This window comes from Cladophialophora bantiana (assembly GCF_000835475.1).
Source record: "Cladophialophora bantiana CBS 173.52 unplaced genomic scaffold supercont1.6, whole genome shotgun sequence".
NCBI classification, from domain to species: domain Eukaryota; kingdom Fungi; phylum Ascomycota; class Eurotiomycetes; order Chaetothyriales; family Herpotrichiellaceae; genus Cladophialophora; species Cladophialophora bantiana.
The window spans coordinates 1,060,987-1,080,112 of record NW_015971580.1 but is presented as its reverse complement, the minus strand read 5'-3'; the positions used below and the strand labels follow the sequence as shown (position 1 = coordinate 1,080,112).

Sequence of the window (19,126 nt, the reverse complement as noted above, 5' to 3'; positions counted from 1 at the left end):
ACTAATGGCCCACAATGTCTCCCCAAAGGTGAATCATTACTGCTGTTCGACGTCCTACCGACTGCTTGACCGGAGCATACTGGGGAGTTGGGAACGGGAACGTCTGTGACAGAATGTCTTGTGTGAAAACCTTGGGTATCCGCTTTGCGAGCCGAAATCTGCCTCTTAGGCGAGACCTATACCACAAGGCTGGGCTATATGAGCGATCTAGACTTGGGAACAACGGCATGTCATAAAAGGTTTTCGCCCGAGCGGAGGCTAATGAAGGTCCTCATCCCATGGACTATCAGGCTAAAGAGATCCAGACGTTAGGTATGTTGGTGGGACGTCCTCTAGAAAAGAACTTTCAAATGTCAGAGTTTGAGAGGATTGAACCTGTGGATTGTCTACCCGAGGGCGAGGTCAACTGACTATATGCTGAAGCCCGAAGGTAACAAAGAAGAGGTTGGGGATATCCTTGACATTCTGACATCAAACTCTTCTTCAGTCCGGCTATCTCTCCAGTACATCGAGAATATTTTTTATGTCCTGGCAGCTTATCTTTCTTTCTTTCTTTTTTTTTATTTTTTTCTTTTTTTTTTTTTAAAAAAAAAAAAACTGTTCCGAAACAACTCTGTTCTCGAGGTAGAATGGAGAACCAACCGCAAACTTGTGCAGTGATGTCTACTGAGCTCAAAGACTTTCCTGTCCCTGCTGGGAAAGCATCCGACGAAAAGGCTACCCTCAAAACGGAGGTAAATGAGCTCGACGAGAAGGAGGGCATTACTCTGCCGCCATCACCAGGGTATGCAATTTCCGACGAGAACAAATATTCGACCAAATATTTGACTACTGTCATGGTTGGGTATGATCTCATCCATCCTGTCCGAGCACCGTTTGGGTGCAGCTGTTAAAGAGCCGCGTGCTAATGGGCTGGTATTCTAGGATTTGGCTGGTAACATTTGCGACCGGATTCGAAATACAGGTCCTGACTCCGCTGCTGCTGTATGTCTACAGCAACTTTCGAGCCCACTCGCTCATACCCACTGCGATCATCGTCTCGAGTATCGTCGGCGTTGTTTCCAGGCTTCCTCTGGCAAAGATAATGGACATCTGGGGTCATGACGTGGGCTTTGCGCTGGCGCTCGTGAGTTTCACTATAGGTACGATCATCATGGCTGCATGCAACGACGTCTTGACTTATTGAGCTGCGTCTGTATTTCTCTGGATGGACTATGACATGCTGTCGTACGTCATGTTTGTGGTCATTGCCGACCACTTCCCTTTGTCAACCCACAGTGTTATGTTTGGCCTGTATCAAACGCCATGGTTTATTACAACTTGGATCGGTGCTCCCGCCGCGACCGCTTACCTCGAAGGCGCCGGCTGGAAATGGGCCTTTGGCACCTTTGCCATTATATGTCCGATCACTGGGATACCACTGTTCGGCTTGCTTAATTGGAATCGCAGGAGTAAGAGTAAAAAGCGGCAGATCGCCCAAGAAGGAAGCAAACGACGTTCGCCCTGGGAAACTATGAGATATTACTGAGTTGAGTTTGATAGTGAGGCCTGCCCTCATTCCTACTGAGTGTATTTACTGACCATACTTGAAAGGTATCGGTCTCCTTCTTATTGCTGCAGGATTTTCTCTGTTCCTGTTACCATTCAGTCTCTACACAAGACAAGCAAAGGGCTGGTCGTCACCAATGATCATCTGCATGGTCATATTTGGAGGTGTATTGATGGGCTTGTTTGTGCTCTGGGAGAAGTATCTCGCTCCCAAGTCCCTCATCCCTTTCTCACTTCTCAAGAATCCGACCATCATTGGGGCGAGCTTCTCATATGCCGAAACATACTTGGTGTACACTACTTGGTACAGCTATTTTTCTTCTTCTCTCCAAGTGGTCCAAGGTCTGTCGGTTAAGGGCCGGGTATGTCTTCAACATCCACAACATAGGGTGGTGTTTTGCCGCCGTGGCCTCGAGTTTTCTGATCAAGGTCACTGGCCGCTACAAGTGGCTTGCCATCTTTATCGGTCTTCCTCTACAGATTTGTCTACCGGTCTAATGATATACCTGTCGAGACTGCATTCCAAAACCGCCCCCATCGTCGCAGTCCAGATATTTTTATCCCTGGGTGACGGCATTATCTTACTTGGCTGCGACCATCGCAGTAATGGCGTCCATCAACCACCACGAACATCTAGCAAGTGTACTAGCTCTTTACAATATGTTCTGTACAAGCTGTCAGGCTATCGGATCAACCATATCTGCCTCAATCTGGACCAGCACATTTCTCAAGTCCCTAGCTAAGAACCTCCCGTCAAGTGTACAGTCCAGCGCCATGACCATATACAGCAGCATCTACGCCCAGCTGTCGTATAAGCCTAGTAGTTCTGAGAGGACTGCGATCGCCCTCAATTACAACCAAGCAATGCAAAACCTTTTCATCACCACGACGGCGATGACATCGATCGGAATTATTTCCACCATCATCTGGAGAGACGGCAAAGTCGATGCTAAGAAGCAGGCCGCCGTATATCCAATTTGAGACCGGAAGGCTTCTTATGCTACTAGTCGCTCTACCCAAGGTGCCCTAGCGCAAGGGCCTCATAGATAAGCGCAAAGTACGAGAAATAGGAGCTATATTGCGAGAGGACTTGTTCAGAGTAGATTGATATACTGGACCCAAGCTGGCCAAGATCCAAGACATATAGATACATACAAACGAATTTGCAGCTCCTGCTCAGAAAAATAATGCGCTTTCTGGCCCGGCATCCAGACACTCACTCACAAGGCTGAAACTCGCCAACACACCAGAGTACATATGGGCTCCCTGGGGCTCCTTGGGGCCATCGAGTGAGGGCTCCCAAACTTGAACTTAATGTAAGCATGTACTAGTCTAATTTGGTTAGCCGATGTGAAGATAGAGCGGCATAATTTTCGCCTAAAGGTGGACAAAGGGCGAGTGGCACAAACATTGAGTGGTGCATCCCTCAAGATCCCTCCACCTTCTCCCTTTGCTTTATCCATATCAGCTGCAGCGAATGTTTACCCAGAGTCAACTCCTCGACGCGAAGTTGCTGCCATTTTTGCGATCTTCCCGCCTCTCCTCGATGAGTTTCCCAACATAGTCCTGGGGACAGATATGATGTTTGAAGCGCGCCATAGGATCCCAACCACGCGATGCATTTGATCATCTGCTCTAGTTGATTCACGCACGATCCATCCAGCCAATCCCAAAGATGGGTCGACAGTCTCACATTGCCCGCCTAGCGCTGGTAAGGGATATCGTCTCGTCACAAGCTCTGGGCTGTTGAAGAAGTCCATTTCGGACGAGGTCGCAGCACTCAGAGCACAATTCGTCCCGGACTGTCCAAGTTGCAATCGACATAACTGGCTAACTGTTTTTCTTAGGGAAGATCGCCTTTCGGTCCTCCGGTGGAAGATGAGAATGGAGAGTTCATCCTGGGACCAAATGTGCAACATAATACAGACCAGAACTATGTTCAGCAATTCGACGATCGGGGTCATCCGAGGAATCCCGCCTCCGAGACATTGAGGAGGCGACTTCTTCGAGCCCAAAACGAAGCTCTGTCGACGGTCGGTGTCGTCGTTCGCAAAGCACAAAAGCAACGGTCTTCATGGCAAACCATGAATGACATGCAGAGATACCGACTTCTCCTGGACGAACATGCCACAGGAGCTTACTGCGAGATCGTCGAGACTATCCTTCAAAACGTGGCATCTCACTGGATACTCAACTTTCGCCGACGCCTTCTTGTAAGCAGACGAACGTTGTGTTCACCACTCGGTCGACTGCTGCTGACATGTACAGACCTTCAAGTCCTATTTGGGGCTGACCGTACCTCAGATGCTATTCTCTGAATGGAACGCCATGGGCCCCAGCGCTTTTCTCTTTGCTGGTTTTGTCCCTGCCACCATTGCGAGGATCAGCCAAATGCTCAGAGTCGCAATACTAGAAGATGAGAGAGTTTCCAAGTCAACGCCTCCGTCTAGACTTTTTAATCTATCGGAAATTGGCAGGAGACTTCGCAGGTCAAGGTGAGCGAATCTATTTTGTTGACGATACCTCACTGACTCGAAGCAGCCTGCAAGTCCTCTGGTTTGCCTTTGAATACCCATTCCATGTCTATTCTGTCTTACAATCATTATACCTTATTCCTTTCAACCCATCACCCTCCCTGTCTGCGTTAATACCTTTCAGCAACCATTCTCCCATTCAGATGTCGACGCATGCGCTAGACTGGTCTTGGGGGTCCTTGACCTCATTAGGAGTGAAGACCATTTCCAGCCCCTTTGCCTTGGCTCTAATCCGAGACATAATTGGCAACTATCTCTTTAAAAAGGTCTACGTTGTGGTCCGCCAACTTGTGGTCAAGCCCGACCGGCCAGATCGCATATCGCTACAAAGTGCCAGAAATCTGAACACTGAAACAGCATCTCTCGAATTGGAAGAGGCTATTTTTGGCGAGTCCACCAAAGCGGGTCAGCGGACTATGAGAGAAACCATCCAAGCAATAATTCCAGCCTCGTTATGGTTTTGGGTCAGGATCATTCAGACGCAAAGAGTTCCATTAGCTGTCGAGTTAAGCCCAAACATCGAGAGAGAATTGCTCGGGCGGAGTGCCATGCACTACCGAGCATTATATCGAGAGAATCGCGAGCTTGATCTCAGACGGGCTACGAGGACCCTTCGGGTTATGGCTATTCGTTCCGCCTTTCACGACTTCAATTTGGATCCAGATCACTCGATGATTGATATCTTCGAACTGGCGGACGATGTAAGCTTTTTAGCGTCGAGCCCAGCATCTACCTCGACACCAGAGCCATACTTCCCAGACGTCGTGACAGCCCCCGCCAATGCGAGCGAGTTTCAAGGCGATGCCGAGTTTGTGCTTTTTTCAGGAGCGGGCCAGTCGGGGAATAGTCAAGTCGCAGACAATGCGAATGCTGAAGGTCCTGGATGGGGCGACTCGCACGAAGAGACTGACGACATTGTCGGTCCCCTACCTTTTTCCGGCAGTCCGACGATAGGTGAACAGAGCTTTCAACCTGCAGTCCCGCTGGAAACCCTTCTTGAGTCGGATATTGTCGAGTCAGGCGAGGAACGAACAGCCAGCCCGGTTCCAGCTACATCGGAGCCAGCGTCTCCTATGATTCCAATTCCATCGCCGGCCTCTCCTTCACATCAAACTCCATCCCCAATGTCCCCAACCCCGGGCATCGCTCGTGCGGCGAGTTTACCGCATACAACACCAAGGCCTGTGCGCCGTCCGACAGTCGTAGAACAAGACGCACCGGCAATGAGAGATGGAATGCTGCGCCGTCGTCAACAACACTCGAGGGATCCACATAGTGCAGACGAGAGTCTTTATCGCGTTACTATTCTTTCAAATCACCCAGCTGAAGCCTTTGCGCATTATATGACCTCAATCATCGAGTCGGTTGTCCTACTTCCGCTTGACATCCTGTTTTTGAGGTCGGCAGCTCGAAGCTTTCTCTCTCGTCATTCTGGAGATCAACAAATGACCAGGGCTGCCTCACTGCTCCGCGATGTGTGGCCTCTCGGTTCGGGACTGGGAGTGCGAGACCTTTCGATGTCGCAGAGACTGCAATTCTGGGGCAATTTCTTCCTTACGATTGGCATGCAAGGGTTGGTGAACTTTGTGATATGGGGGGTCGGCACTCGGGTAACATTAAGACTGGGAGAGAGGTTCGGCTGGGGGAACATATGAGGTTTAACGGAATTTGAGCTGGTGGGAAGGTGATAAGTCTTTTGTTTCAGTGCGATTCAAATGATACCCGGCAACTTTGCCAAAGCAATAAGTCAATTCTAATTCTTCTGACAACTAAAAGCAACCGATCCCTCAGACCTGGTGCATTCCTTTGCGGGCTGTCATCTAACTTGAAGTCGCGTCGATAAAGTTGTCACTTCTAGTCCATCGCTTTATTCCTACCTTGACAAGGCCCGCTGCAATAATACAGCGACGCAAATCTGCGAGGCTGAGATCTGACCAATCAACTTTCGCAAGGCTCTCCCCGCGCCAAATTATTGCGCAGTTGCAATTTTCCGATCAACTGGACGATTGGAGCATCAACATTCTACAGAGCACGTATTTTCAATGTCAAAGCGAAAGTCGGAAGTACCTTTGGAGGGTATCTTCAGCGAGGCATCCCCAGCAAGCAAGAAAGTCCGCATCGAAGATGTACCTGAGGAAATATCTACCGCGAATGGCGGCCTGGATATTTCGCAAAGCCGCGACGCCCAGCCTATAAATGGCACGCATGTCTCCGAACGAATGACAGAGGAACGAGAAGATGAAGAGGAGATGGAATCAGATGTTGAGGACGATCGGTTACCAGCTGCAACACTCCGACAAAATGCTCCCACAGAAGGTTACGACGACCTCTACCTTGACACCATCAATCGATCCTTGCTCGATTTCGATTTCGAGAAGCTCTGCTCCGTTACCCTTTCCAACATCAATGTCTACGCTTGCCTAGTCTGTGGCAAATACTTCCAAGGGCGAGGCCCCAAATCCCATGCATATCTCCATGCTCTCGAAGTCGATCACCATGTCTTTATCAACATGGAGACGAAGAGAGTCTACGTCCTACCCGAGGGCTATGAGGTGCACAACAAGAGCCTAGATGATATCAAGTACGTGGTGGATCCTAAATACACGGAAGAGGAGGTCAAAATGCTAGACAAGGATCCGAATGAGTCAACAGACCTTGCCCACAAGAGATATAGGCCAGGGTTTATGGGCATGAACAACATTAAAGCCAACGACTATCTCAATGTCGTTGTGCAAGCGCTGGCGCATGTTTCGCCCTTGAGAGATTTCTTCCTTCTGCAAGAGTTTCCTCACACAGCGTCGCAGTTACCAGTGCGCTTCAGCACGCTGGTTCGCAAACTGTGGAACCCCAGAGCTTTTCGATCTCACGTCTCGCCGCATGAGCTGTTGCAGGAAGTTGCCTTGCGGTCGTCCAAGAGGTTTACTTTGACACAACAGTCAGATCCGGTGGACTTGCTTACCTGGCTTCTCAACAACCTACACAGCACCTTAGGCGGTTCACGCAAGGCGCTCTCATCCCCCATATACAAGTGTTTCCAAGGGAAATTGCGAGTTGAATCGCAAGAAATCACGGCAAAATCTGATGCTATGGGTGATCGGCTCAGGTTCGAGGAGTCCTCCAACATCAAGACCGACATGCATCCGTTCCTCATTTTGACGCTGGATCTACCCCCAGTGCCTCTCTTTCGTGACGCGGTCGAGTCCAAGAACATCATCCCGCAAGTCCCACTCACCACACTATTGCAGAAGTATAACGGGTTGAATGCCATGGAGAGAGCAGCTCATCGACTGCGGCATCGGCTGCTACACCCGCTTCCGCCCTACCTTTTATTTCATATCAAACGCTTCAGTCAGAACAAATTCGTTTCCGAGAGAAATCCAACTATCGTAACATTTCCTTCTCCCCGAGGCTTGAACATGTCACCCTTTGTCGAACCGAACCCGACGGTCCACTCTCCTGGTGAGCCGATTCTTTACGACATGGTTGCAAACATCATTTTGGACACGACCTCAATTTCTAGTGCTGGTGGCGAAGACACCAATGCCGCCGATGCCGCGAACAAAGCCGTTGGCGCCGAGGGCCAGAAAGTAGCTTGGAAGGTCCAACTTCGAGACAAGGCTGTTGCGTATGCACAGCGAACCGATCTCCCGGAATGGCTGGAGATTCAGGATCTCTGGATTGAACGAGCAGAATCCGAGACACTTTTCACACGGGAGGGCTACCTTATGGTGTGGGAGCGAAGGAGAGACAAGAAGAAGACCAAACAGACGAACGGCGTCAAAACCAACCCAGGCTGAACCCAGAGAGCCTTAGCTTGAGATCCATGTTAGCTGCAAGTTTGATCATATCCAAAAGAGGATGGGATCAAACTCCAGGTCTGTATTTGTAGTTTGCCGTAGACATGACTATTTCCTGCAGTAACGGGATCCGCAGTTTGGTGACCTGTTGTGGAGCTTTCAGAACAGCGATCCGATCCAACTCTTCTTATCTTCCTGTCTTCGAACTGCCGACTCCAAGATTTCAATAGTACAATATCACCAATGTACTTTGGTCCTGCATAACTGAAGCTATCGGCGTGATTGGAAGTCATGAAGCCAGCCCGAAGCTTCACAATAGCCCTGCTCTCAGTCTATGCCTCCGTCTCCCAGGCTTTCGTCACCGCGGTCGGCAATGAAAACCGCGCACAACAACAACAGCAGCAACAAAACGCAATAATAGAGCAGCAGCCCTCGGCTCTAAGATCGCACGCCCTTGACCATGGAAAGCTCTCTGATGTGATAGCTGCGTCGCCATTGCTATCACTGCATCGCGCCATCTGTGAAATCGAGTCGGTAACCGACAATGAAGCCGCGGTGGGGGACTTGCTCGTCTCGATCCTCGAAGCGCACAACTTTACGGTGCTCAAGCAGAGTGTGCCGCCGCCGTCGGATTCGACCAAAGAGAGATTCAACATCTACGCGTACCCGGATATCTCGAAGTATTATGGAGGCTCCGCGGCGCCTGGTGCGGAGCGGGATCTACCAAAAGTGCTCCTGACTTCGCACATTGACACGGTCCCGCCACATATCCCGTACTCGTTGTCTCTCCCCAAGAAGGGCAATGACCTGGGGACGTCTACGTCGTCTTCTTTGTCACACCAGGACATACTCATCTCCGGGCGCGGCACGGTCGACGACAAAGCCTGCGTGGCCGTCCAAGTCCAAGCTGCACTGGACCTGCTCTCGGACCCCGCCGCTGCCACCAGCATCTCCCCCTCTGACATCGCTTTGTTGTTTGTGGTGGGCGAGGAAAAGAGGGGCGACGGTATGCGCCACTTCTCCTCGTCGCAGCTCTACAACCGCACTCGCGACAATTACAAAGCCATCCTCTTCGGAGAGCCTACAGAGGGCAAATTGGCGACTGGTCACAAGGGGATCGAGATGCTCACTCTCCGCGCACATGGGAAGGCGGCGCACAGCGGTTATCCCTGGCTAGGTAGGAGTGCGAATAGCATGATCCTGCCCGCGCTTGTGGTTCTGGATAAATTGGGAGATACACCCGAAGAGGACGGCGGACTGCCCAGGAGCGACAAGTACGGGAAATCTACGGTGAATGTGGGGTTTATGCAGGGAGGTGTGGCGGGCAATGTTGTCCCCGAATATGCCATGGCCGACGTGACGTTCAGGCTTGCAGGCGGGACGGTGCCAGATGTGCGCAGAATCGTCACGAACGCAGTACGAAAGGTCGATCCGGAAGGGCTGTTGGAGTTGGAGTTCTCCCAGGGGTACGGGCCGGTGCCGTTGGACGCAGATGTAGAGGGATTCGAGAAGATCACCGTGAACTACGGGACGGATGTGCCCAATCTCGATGTCGAGGACGGGGTCAAGAAGTATTTATATGGACCGGGGAGTATTCTCGTCGCGCATGGTAAGGATGAGGGACTCACGGTAGGGGACATGGAGGAGGCACTGGAAGGGTACAAGCAGTTGGTGATGCATGCGTTGAAATTGTAACCCTCCTTTGAGAGCCTTGGAGTTGGGCCCTTCAATATAGCCTTTGAGAATTGGCATCCTTCGCAGAGACGTGTTAGATCTACCCGACCTACTGGGTACAATAAACAGACTCAATGCAAAACTCCACTGAGCCGGTGATGAGGCCCAAAATGCCAAGACTATGTCGCGCCATTCCAAATCGGGAGCCCACAATTCGGCAAACTTTCCGCGCTTTTCGGTGCGAAAAGTTGCAACAACTGCGCCAGGAAATCCAGATCCAACTTACAACATCACGAAACCTCATTCAGTCCCGCTTTCGGCAACTCATCAGACAAGTCAGTCAAGATGGCGAAAGAACGCACTGAGAAGTCCGGCATCGTCGTCGGCTTGAACAAGGGCCATGTGAGTTTATCCCTTACCCTGCCCTCACATCTACAAGCCAGCCTTGGGTCTTGTCCCCATTCTCCAACCAGAGAAAATACGGCACAAGAATGTTTCGCAGCAGACGAGGGAGGAAGAAGGAGAAAAAGATCGGATCCTCGCTTCCTCGCACCCTCAGCCGTGATTCAATTCATTCCGCCTCTTTTAGCCGTTCGCAAAGCAAAGACAGAAAACTAACATGGCGAATTTCGCGGCTTTTCCAGAAAGTCACACCCATTGAGACCAAGCCACGGATCTCCCGGCGCAAGGGCGCGCTCAGCAAACGCACCGCCTTCGTCCGCGAAATCGTCAAGGAAGTCGCCGGCCTGGCACCCTACGAGCGCCGCGTCATTGAATTGTTGAGGAATAGCAAGGACAAGCGTGCGAGGAAGTTGGCCAAGAAGCGGGTACGTTTTCTACACGCACAAACACATATGCCCGCCATGCCACACATACTCTCTCCCCACCTTTCTTTCCCACGTTAGAATCCTGCTCTATCGCTACGATTCTATTGGTTGGAGCGTCGGACGAGAACTCATGTTTGATGCGCGGTGGAATCCAAACGAGAAGGTTATTATTGAACACAGGACTGACATGTTGCGTTGCGTCATTGAAAACAGCTCGGTACATTCGGACGTGCGAAGAGAAAGGTCGACGAACTGCAGCGCGTCATCGCCGAGGCCAGAAGAACCGGCGGTCATTAAAAACCGATCAAGATTTCTTCTTTGCTGCTATTGGGGCACGCACACATGCTCTTGACGAACGGAGACGACGGGGGTCGGCAAGGGATTGACTGAGGAGTGAGCGGGACGGAGGGGTCTGTTGAGAACGGGCTCTCGAACCGGGTAGAGGAAGTGAGACTGTATGGGGGTTCTTCTTTTGCGCAATGACCCAAGTGTGGAGTGGGAGGAAAAGGAGATATGCACAACGCAAAGCAAAGCATCTTGCGGCGCTGTTGAATAATGGGAAAATCTACCTTCGGAACCTGCCAGTCAGCAAGCGAGGTCAAGGTGCAACCCTCGGAACGACAGTGTACTCGCAAGTGGAGGGGCACCTGAGGCTTTGAAACAGGAGAGAGAGACAAATATATCCCCGGAAATCGGCAGAAAATGGCTCGCTTGTCACGACATCGTCGACGGTCAGGACAAAGTTGAGGGAAACCATGAAATAAATGAATTTGAACCAAGACAAAGCTCTGCCCTCTACTCTTCGTCGTCGTGGATGACAGAAGTCCGCTTGCTTGGTTGCTGGCCCGCCTAAATGCTTACTTAGTAGGTTGCTGCCAGTTAACAGCGACTTCAGATGGGGTGCTCCCGATCCGCCTGCCTGATGCCATCTCAAATCTCACACATTCTCGTCTCGTTCTTTCATTCCATTCCCTCACTCTTTCTCCTCCTGACAGCTAACCCAATAGCGGCAGAAGGAGCGGCAGTAGCGGTAGCTGCCGCCACCGACAGTTCGGTTGGGGGGAGGGGGGACTTTAGCGGATGCTGACCTCGACTTCGTCGTCGTCCTCAAGGCCGACGTCCTCGACCGTGCTCTCTCGGTCGAGCCTGTCGCCGTCGAAGATCAACCACGGCGTCTTGCCCTCGTCCACCTTCCGCGTCGCCGCGTAGCCGCGCATGATCTTGTCCATCGTCGTGTGCGGCCGCACCCGGAGCTGCATAGGCTCGAGGTCCCTGCTTACCAGCCTTATCACGATCGCGCCTTGGTCTCTCTGGTTCGTTGCCACTGTCGTTTCTGAGGCGGATCTCGTGGCGGCTCTAGCAGCGTGTGTGGTGTCCTCTTCCTGATCTTTCTCATCGCCTTCCTCGTCTTGGTCTTCCTGTCCGCTGTCTGTAGAAGAGGTAGTTGCTTGCGGTGGTTGTTGTCGTTGTCGGCAACGCTCTTTCTCGCGCAGTTTCTGCTCGTAGATCTCCGGCGTCGTGGCTTCGAGCATGATGTTCCCTCCGCTCGGATCCTTCGCGTTGCTAGAGCTGTATCCATCATCACCATCCTCATCGTCGATGCTCAGGCTCAAACTCCGTGGCCGCTGCTGCTGGCGGTGGTGGTCCTTCTTCAATCCACGGATGATCCCCCGCATTGTCGTCGAGTCGAAAAGCCTGGTCCCCTTCCAGGTGAAGAAGACTTGTCTCGCGACGGATTCCTCGAGGTCGAATTTCCGGCACCAGAATTCCTTCACTTGCTTCAGGGACTGTGACGCTTTTCGCTTCACGATGAGAGATTTGGCCCCGGGAATTTCGGACTGGATCAGAATCTTGACTTCTGGGTCATCCTCTTGTTCGGAGATGGGTGTATGTCTCGCCGACGCGCTGGAGTCTGGGATAGATCTGGAGGAGGTCGGCCGACTGTCATGCTGTGAATGCACTACAGAAGGCGATCTTGGATCGGCATTTTCAAGGGTTGTTGAAGACGCGCGAGCAGACGGGGTGCTAGGTCTCTTCTCCGTTTGACCGCCGCCCTGTCGTTGCAGTCGAGCCTTTTCGCGCGCTTTTTTTTTCAGAGCACGTAGGTATTCATCCTCCTCTTCTGATTCTTTTCCATCCAGTACCTCGGCTCCTTTTGGCCTTTTGGGACTCGCTTTCACGGGTTTTTTAGGAGTAAGCATGATCAGACCGTCGTCGTCGTCGTCGTCGTCGAGACTTATGACGGTACTCTTCGCGGCTGCCTTTCGTCGCGGAGACCGATATGTGCTCGGGGATGCATCCAGTCCGTCACTCAAGAACTTCTCTTTCGTGGGCGTGCTGCGCGTCACTGGTCTTTCTCGAATCTTGCCCCTGTTCTGCTTCTTCGCCTCCACCTCGCTTTCTGAACTGCGCTCCTTGTCATGCTCTTCTGCTGATCTTCTTCGCCTTTTCGTCTCGGGTCCCTCGCTCTTTTGCTTCTCATGGCGCGCTTTGGCCTTTGCGGCCTTCCTCTCCCGTTCTGCTTTCTCCGCTCGGATGATATCCTCATAATTTACATTACGTCCGAAGATGGATCCGCTGTTTGCGGTGAAGGCCGAATTCGAAGCAGCAGGTGCAGCCCATGCCGATTTGGTGAATAGAGATCGTTCCACACCGCTGACCATGATTATGGGGAGGGGAAGAGGCTGTCATGCTCATCGTCCAGAGGTTCTTTGCGCGTTGTGCCGCGGAGTGAAAGCGAGAAACAATTCTCGCGTCACGCTTCGTTGCGGGGCAGCCTTGGGTAGCCTTGGGCAGCCTTGCCTATGAATAACGCCCTTGCTCGGCTTAGCCAAATCTGGCAAAGGCGAGCCTTGCTCTCGTGCAATCAGAGCACAAGTTGAGAGCCAGAAATCTACCTTGCAAACGAAAGGCATTCTTGATCTCTCAGCAAATGGATTCAGACTCAGTCCCGCCTGGGGACCTCGGCCGAGCACCTTCATTTAGTTTTCTCAGCGGCCCTCTCCATGAATGATTGATCGAAGAGCCATTCCCTGCCAATTTCTCATCTATGTACGGACGAACGAACCTAGCATCAACGGACGTCAGACATTGCAGCGTCGCCAGCCCTGAGTTCTACGCGTGCCCTGTTTCAAGCAACTTCCAGAGAGCTGATGTATTGCTCTCAGTGTACTCGAGACTGGTAGGTTCCTGACGGCTACCTACTTCGCAGCTTCAACATCACAATGGACAGATCCCGCTGTCCACGGGTCATCGTCATCCACACTTGTCAGAATCTGACATATATCTTCACCGCCAACAAGCATAGCTATCCCAGCGGCGGTTCTCGGCCCTGTAGGAGGAAGACTAAGTACGGGCAGGAAAGCTGCAGCGCGAAGCGGCCGACAGGTCAACGCCAAAGTTTGCGGCCATTTCCCACAGGCACGGCCGAATTTCCTAGGGACGCAGTCGCTGTCAACTTTCCTCAGAAGCGTGCTTAGGTGTGAGGCGGGAACAGCTTTTCCGGCCCCTAGTCGATGTTGGTTGCACTCCTTAAGATTCCCGCTCAGCCTCACGAGGCTGAGCGGGTACATATGGGGAAATGACGAATGCGGGGTGGTTCAATAAATATTAATACCTATCCAACTTCCTGGGGAAATCATCACAGTCTGATCATGTAGTCGGAACCGAATCATAAGCACCTTCCCCAAGCCCCTTCTGCCCGCCCCATCTTCTCCATTAGTCGTCCATCTTTCCCTGAGTAGGATGTGACTCTCCACCGGGAATCCCCCATGGAGTGCCTAGAGGCGTAATCTGCTCTAATTCCAATCGCCGTGTATATAACGTTTCCCCTACTTTGACCACAGTTCACAGCTTTCCCAACAGGCATTGAACAGCATGGCAGGGCCTCAGCCCAATGGTACTTCCATAGCCTCAGGCCAAAAGCCCAAACACATCATCATTGTTGGCGGCTCTCTCGGTGGCCTCTTCACCGGCGTCGCCCTCAAGCAGCATGGCTATGACACGACAATCCTTGAACGCACCCCGACTAATCTGCTTGAGAACCAAGGCGCTGGTATTGTCGCGGGCGGCGATACCCTCGCTTTCTTTGAGCGTTATGACCGCTGCAAGCGGCCCGTCGCCGTGACGTCTCAGAAGCGAATGTACCTCGACCAGTCGGGCAGGGTCGTCCACGAGGAGATCATGAAGCAGACAATGACGAGTTGGGATCTGTGCTATTACATGCTTCGCGCCAATTATGACCACCAACAGAGTGGGTATTGCAAGGTGCCCGGCCCCCAGCCTGGCGATGGAAAGATTGATTATAGGTACGGCTGTACAGTGACTAGTTTCCGGGAGGAAGGGGATAGTATAAAGGTGTTTTACGACAAGATTGATGGCGGAAAGGACTGGATTCTGGGTGACATGCTCGTCGGCGCGGATGGGCCAAGCTCAACTGTCCGGAAAATCCTATGTCCAGAAGTCGAGAGGAAATATGCGGGCTACTGTGTGATAAGAGGCACGGTACCTGAGAACGAAGCATCTGAAGAGGCCAGAAAAGTGTTCGTGGAGAGGTTCACTTTCTTCCATGCTCCAGGAATCCAGAATCTGACGTACACCATCCCGGGGATCGACGGGGCCATGGAGCCAGGGAAACGGCTGCTGAATTTTGTCTGGTATACAAATTTTCCTGAAGGCGAACGGGAGCTTGAAGAAGTGATGACTGATAATGATGGCAAGAGAAGGCGGCTGACCATCCCGCCGGGAATGATGCGATCAGAGGCCTGGGAAATGGTCAAACAACGCGGTCGAGATCGCCTCCCACCGCAGATGTCCGAGATGGTCGAGAAGACCAAGAAGCCTTTTGTGCAGTGCATCACTGACGTGATCACCCCGACCAATAGCTTCTACGGTGGTAAGGTTGTGCTCATTGGAGATGCATTGGCCGGGTTCAGGCCGCACACCGTCGCCAGCACAAGTCAAGCTGCCTTTGACGTCCTCATGCTCGTCGAGTTTCTTGAAACTGGCGATCACGCGGAGTTCGTGCGGAGGACGATGGAATATGCGCGCTTAATCCAAAAAAGAGGCATGAACATTGGGAATAGAAGTCAGTTCGAGAAGTTGCCTTTGAGGGAATATGTCGAGGATCGGAATATGATGTCGATAAAGAGGGAAGACCTGGACTTCCCAGAGTGGACGCAAGTTAGAGTATAGTCCTGTTTGAAGGCAGATGCGAATTTCAAGAGCAAATATTAACAACTGAACTCGCAGATTTGGGATTTGTTACGGCCCCGAAAGCCATTGGTAAGACACGAGGCATGATCGGAGGTTCAAATCGTTAGTAGTGATACAGGCAGACCAGATAGTCTCGTCAGGATACGACCTCCCGGGGAACCAGCTAGTATTTCAGCCTCGGGGCCGTAGTCCAGCACGTCGAGGTTGTCTTGGTTCGGTCATTGGCGGCGGAGACTTCGCGATTGCCATGTCTACCATGTCTACCGATGCTGGGGTTTGCCTCACTTTGGATTTCTCCGTGGTCGACTTCTTCACGGCTTGCTTGTTCTTAGGCAGCGTCTGGGGCCTTGCTGCTCTGCCCGGCACATTACCACCAGCCAGCATCTCAACAATTGCTTCGATCCGCTTTGCGCGGGTTTGAGGCGAAGCAGTTTGGACACGCCAGAGCACAGTGTACCGCTCTGATTTGCTCAGGCCATTAAAGAACGCAGACGCCGCGGGCGCAGCAGCGAGGGCAACGGTAAGATCGTCCGACAAGGTTATGGTCGCTGGTCCGTCGTATGCACGGGCCCAACGACCATCGGCTTTGGCAGCTTCGACTGCGGCGACGCCGGCCGGGCGCATTCTGCCTTCCTCCACCAATCTCGCCACCGTATTCACATTCTTCTGGGACCAAATACTCTTCGACCGTCGCGGGGTGTATCGGACCAACCACCAGTTCTCATCGACACCGTTCGCTCGGCCGTCGATCCAACCAAAGCATAGGGCGACTTCGACTGCTTCCACAGACGAGATGGAACACACGCCGGCCGACTTCTTTGCAAGCTTGATATAGCAGCCCGGCGCAGTTGCGTGTTCACGGTCGAGGAAAGCCTCCCACTCTTTTGCGGACGGAAAGGAGTGAATAGGCAGGTCTGTAGGAAGGGGTTTAGATGACATGCTGGAAACCAATGGCGATAAACAGGCTGCCGGTTTAGGCCTCTCGTCGCACACCGTCAATACAGCCTAAGCTGGGACGGCCAAGGGCAACAACGGTGCACGCCAGGCCGTAGCGCAGGACGAAAGATAGTTGTGAGGTTGTGCGAGTATGCACCGAGCTCTAGGACGCGTTTCTAGGGATTTCAACTCATCCCAAGAGGCGAGAAAAGCGCTGTCCACGCAATCCGACGCGTTGATTCCCGGACCGCGGCCGAGCACGAAACTAGCTCGCTGAACCGGTTCATTGATGAAGCTGGACGCGAAGGAAGCACGCCTGGTGCCAAGATGAGTCAAAGCTGCCGGAGCCTACTGTACGCAGGTTCGGCAGGTCACCCTCGTTTCCGTCTTAGGGCGGCACCGCCCTAGTATTTACAGTATGGACCCCCTTGGAACCCCCAACTCACGCGAGCCGGGTACCTGTGACTTTGCCTGGTGCCTACCAGGAGTTTTGGGAGTTGCAAATGCTTCAGAGAGCCCAATTCCGTACCTGCCAAGCCCGCCTCCTCGGTAACTGTTGCCGCGAGTACTCTCAAAGGCCGGTTTTCTGTTGTGCAAACCTTCGAATCGATTGATATTGTACCATCTGCCGACTGTGTTTGCCAATGTACTCCAAACACACCTCTTTTTTGTGAGGCTCGCCTTTCCTCAATTTTATATGTCTCAATCTTAACAGACATCTCCCCATCAGGTAGGGTATCAAAACGGCTTGCCCAAACATCAATCATCGGGGCCATCGTCACAAATTCGTCGGAGTTTCGATGATGCCAGCGGGACACTATACCTTCTGTGGCTCTTTTGTTGCTTCTTACCCCCGATCCACAGGACTTGCCGGCCCGGTGGTTGCTGAGATGATGCCAATGGGCCAGAGCCTGTGAGGAGGATCTTCAATGTGTTTCCTGGTACGCGCGTCTCGAACTTGCCCAGCAAATCGTCAAGATATCGTTGGAATCAACACGCTGCTCGGGAGCAGTGCTTCGACTTGGACGGTGATGTAGACAAGATTGAAATGTGACGGTAAGTCGCTCAAGAGGGTGACATAGTCGTCGTCGCTGCTGGCATCGAGATATCGGCGAAGCTCGAACGAGAACGTCACGTCGGTGTGTGAGACAAAGTCCAACGTCAGAGCTTGGTGGATCAGGCTCTTCGAGATCTCCGTCACATCAGATGCTCGCGTTCTGCATTGCAAAGTCCACAATACAGCAATACAGAGCTGCCTGAGGTACTCGATGATGAGGGTCAGCGAGCCGCTGAGAAGATTCCGGTCTTTGAGGTGGTTTTGAGGCTGGTGTTGCCGGAACTTGCCGGACTGTTCCACTTCTTGAAGGAAGAATCCCTTTGATATACTATAGCATACTGATCCCATTTGACACATCGTCTATCACGTAGCTGTATCGGTTGTTGCAGGATCACCATATGATCTAAACTCAGAGATGAGGATACAATTCCTAAGGCCTGCGTCAGCTGGATTTCAGACATTGTGTTTCTCAGCTCTATCCGCGCATCAGCGTTGAAAGCCTGGTCAGAGATCATATTTTCACGCAGCTGTTGAACCATGAGCGTCAGGGGGGTCACATCTCTGCTCACTTGATCTTGCCGTTTCTCAACGTTCGAGAAGGCAGACAAGGCGGAGTCTCGGAAGGTGGACACGGTTTCTTGCATCTCTTGTTGCTCAGCCTGGATGCGGGGAAGAGCCACCGCTGTACCATGCTGTAGCGCACGTAGCTTCTCCTACATATCTCTCTGTTCGGCGAGGCTGTTTGTTGAGGCATGATTCGACATTAATTGACAGGACTGTCGTATGCCGCTTATGATATCATTATAGCTCGGTCCGAGGGAAGGCATCTACAACCTCGCACAGCCCTGTGACAATAGCCATTCCTAATTCTCATTTTCGACGACAGCCTGTCGAAGCCAATATAAAAGTTGCAATTACCCTGCAACGTGAGAAACGTACTCTGTAAAGAAGCTTCAGCGTCCCCCAAGCAAGTTAGCCGTATTCTGGATGATGCTGCACCATAACATCCATCACATGCCCATAGTAGACAAGGCGCCTGGACACTTCAACAAGGCAATTTCTCGCCCGAGAGTCAGAGCACTTCTTCTCATAGCAATCTCGTGCCTTGTTGACAGCGGGGACGACATCGGAAATGCTCGGTGCCTGAATGTCGGCGAGTGTGCCTTTGCCTCTTTGGAGTCTTTCGACTGGTGCGCGTATAGCTGTACGGCTTCCTGGAAAGCTTCCTCTGCAGAATAATTAGCGGTCGTGCTACTTCATGGTTAGCTAAGAACTCTTCTGAAAAGGCTGGGTTGCACTCAAGGACGGTTGGGACGCATCTCTGCAGTACCATGAAGAGAACCGGAATAATATGGCCCCATCATGGCACAAACTCGGCAATGGTGCCAGGACGGCCCGTTCCACGCCCCAAAAGAAAGTTAATAGTCTAGTATAGAAGCCCTGAGAAGCTTATCCCCACGAGTAACAGATTTGATGAAGACAGAGGAAACAGTTCTGCAGGGCGGAGCCTCGAATGAGCTTGTATTACCTACAAGACTC

General features: G+C 52.1%; 9 protein-coding genes across 9 annotated transcripts; 6 read left to right on the top strand and 3 right to left on the bottom strand.

The window, feature by feature from the left end:
- Nucleotides 1–659: 659 nt before the first annotated feature.
- Z519_04707 (uncharacterized protein) lies at nt 660–2,529 on the top strand (the record flags this gene model as incomplete). Its single annotated transcript, XM_016762452.1, has 5 exons — nt 660–844; nt 925–1,142; nt 1,188–1,451; nt 1,594–1,910; nt 2,230–2,529. The coding sequence occupies 5 exons, from the start codon at nt 660–662 to the stop codon at nt 2,527–2,529; spliced, it is 1,284 nt and encodes a 427-aa protein (XP_016621399.1).
- Nucleotides 2,530–3,223: 694 nt separating this feature from the next.
- Z519_04706 (uncharacterized protein) lies at nt 3,224–5,737 on the top strand (the record flags this gene model as incomplete). The annotated part of the gene is made up of 4 exons (XM_016762451.1): nt 3,224–3,259; nt 3,396–3,761; nt 3,817–4,043; nt 4,090–5,737. 4 exons carry the CDS (start codon nt 3,224–3,226, stop codon nt 5,735–5,737), a joined length of 2,277 nt encoding a protein of 758 aa, XP_016621398.1.
- A 387-nt stretch (nt 5,738–6,124) lies between these two features.
- On the top strand, nt 6,125–7,879 carry Z519_04705 (uncharacterized protein; the record flags this gene model as incomplete). Its single annotated transcript, XM_016762450.1, has 1 exon — nt 6,125–7,879. One exon carries the CDS (start codon nt 6,125–6,127, stop codon nt 7,877–7,879), a length of 1,755 nt encoding a protein of 584 aa, XP_016621397.1.
- Nucleotides 7,880–8,170: 291 nt separating this feature from the next.
- Nucleotides 8,171–9,574, top strand: Z519_04704 (uncharacterized protein; the record flags this gene model as incomplete). The annotated part of the gene is made up of 1 exon (XM_016762449.1): nt 8,171–9,574. One exon carries the CDS (start codon nt 8,171–8,173, stop codon nt 9,572–9,574), a length of 1,404 nt encoding a protein of 467 aa, XP_016621396.1.
- Nucleotides 9,575–10,044: 470 nt separating this feature from the next.
- Z519_04703 (60S ribosomal protein L36) lies at nt 10,045–10,677 on the top strand (the record flags this gene model as incomplete). Its single annotated transcript, XM_016762448.1, has 2 exons — nt 10,045–10,380; nt 10,594–10,677. 2 exons carry the CDS (start codon nt 10,045–10,047, stop codon nt 10,675–10,677), a joined length of 420 nt encoding a protein of 139 aa, XP_016621395.1.
- A 776-nt stretch (nt 10,678–11,453) lies between these two features.
- Nucleotides 11,454–13,043, bottom strand: Z519_04702 (uncharacterized protein; the record flags this gene model as incomplete). The annotated part of the gene is made up of 1 exon (XM_016762447.1): nt 11,454–13,043. One exon carries the CDS (start codon nt 13,041–13,043, stop codon nt 11,454–11,456), a length of 1,590 nt encoding a protein of 529 aa, XP_016621394.1.
- Nucleotides 13,044–14,256: 1,213 nt separating this feature from the next.
- Z519_04701 (uncharacterized protein) lies at nt 14,257–15,573 on the top strand (the record flags this gene model as incomplete). The annotated part of the gene is made up of 1 exon (XM_016762446.1): nt 14,257–15,573. The coding sequence occupies one exon, from the start codon at nt 14,257–14,259 to the stop codon at nt 15,571–15,573; it is 1,317 nt and encodes a 438-aa protein (XP_016621393.1).
- Nucleotides 15,574–15,765: 192 nt separating this feature from the next.
- On the bottom strand, nt 15,766–16,533 carry Z519_04700 (uncharacterized protein; the record flags this gene model as incomplete). Its single annotated transcript, XM_016762445.1, has 1 exon — nt 15,766–16,533. The coding sequence occupies one exon, from the start codon at nt 16,531–16,533 to the stop codon at nt 15,766–15,768; it is 768 nt and encodes a 255-aa protein (XP_016621392.1).
- A 970-nt stretch (nt 16,534–17,503) lies between these two features.
- Z519_04699 (uncharacterized protein) lies at nt 17,504–17,935 on the bottom strand (the record flags this gene model as incomplete). Its single annotated transcript, XM_016762444.1, has 1 exon — nt 17,504–17,935. One exon carries the CDS (start codon nt 17,933–17,935, stop codon nt 17,504–17,506), a length of 432 nt encoding a protein of 143 aa, XP_016621391.1.
- Nucleotides 17,936–19,126: the final 1,191 nt, after the last annotated feature.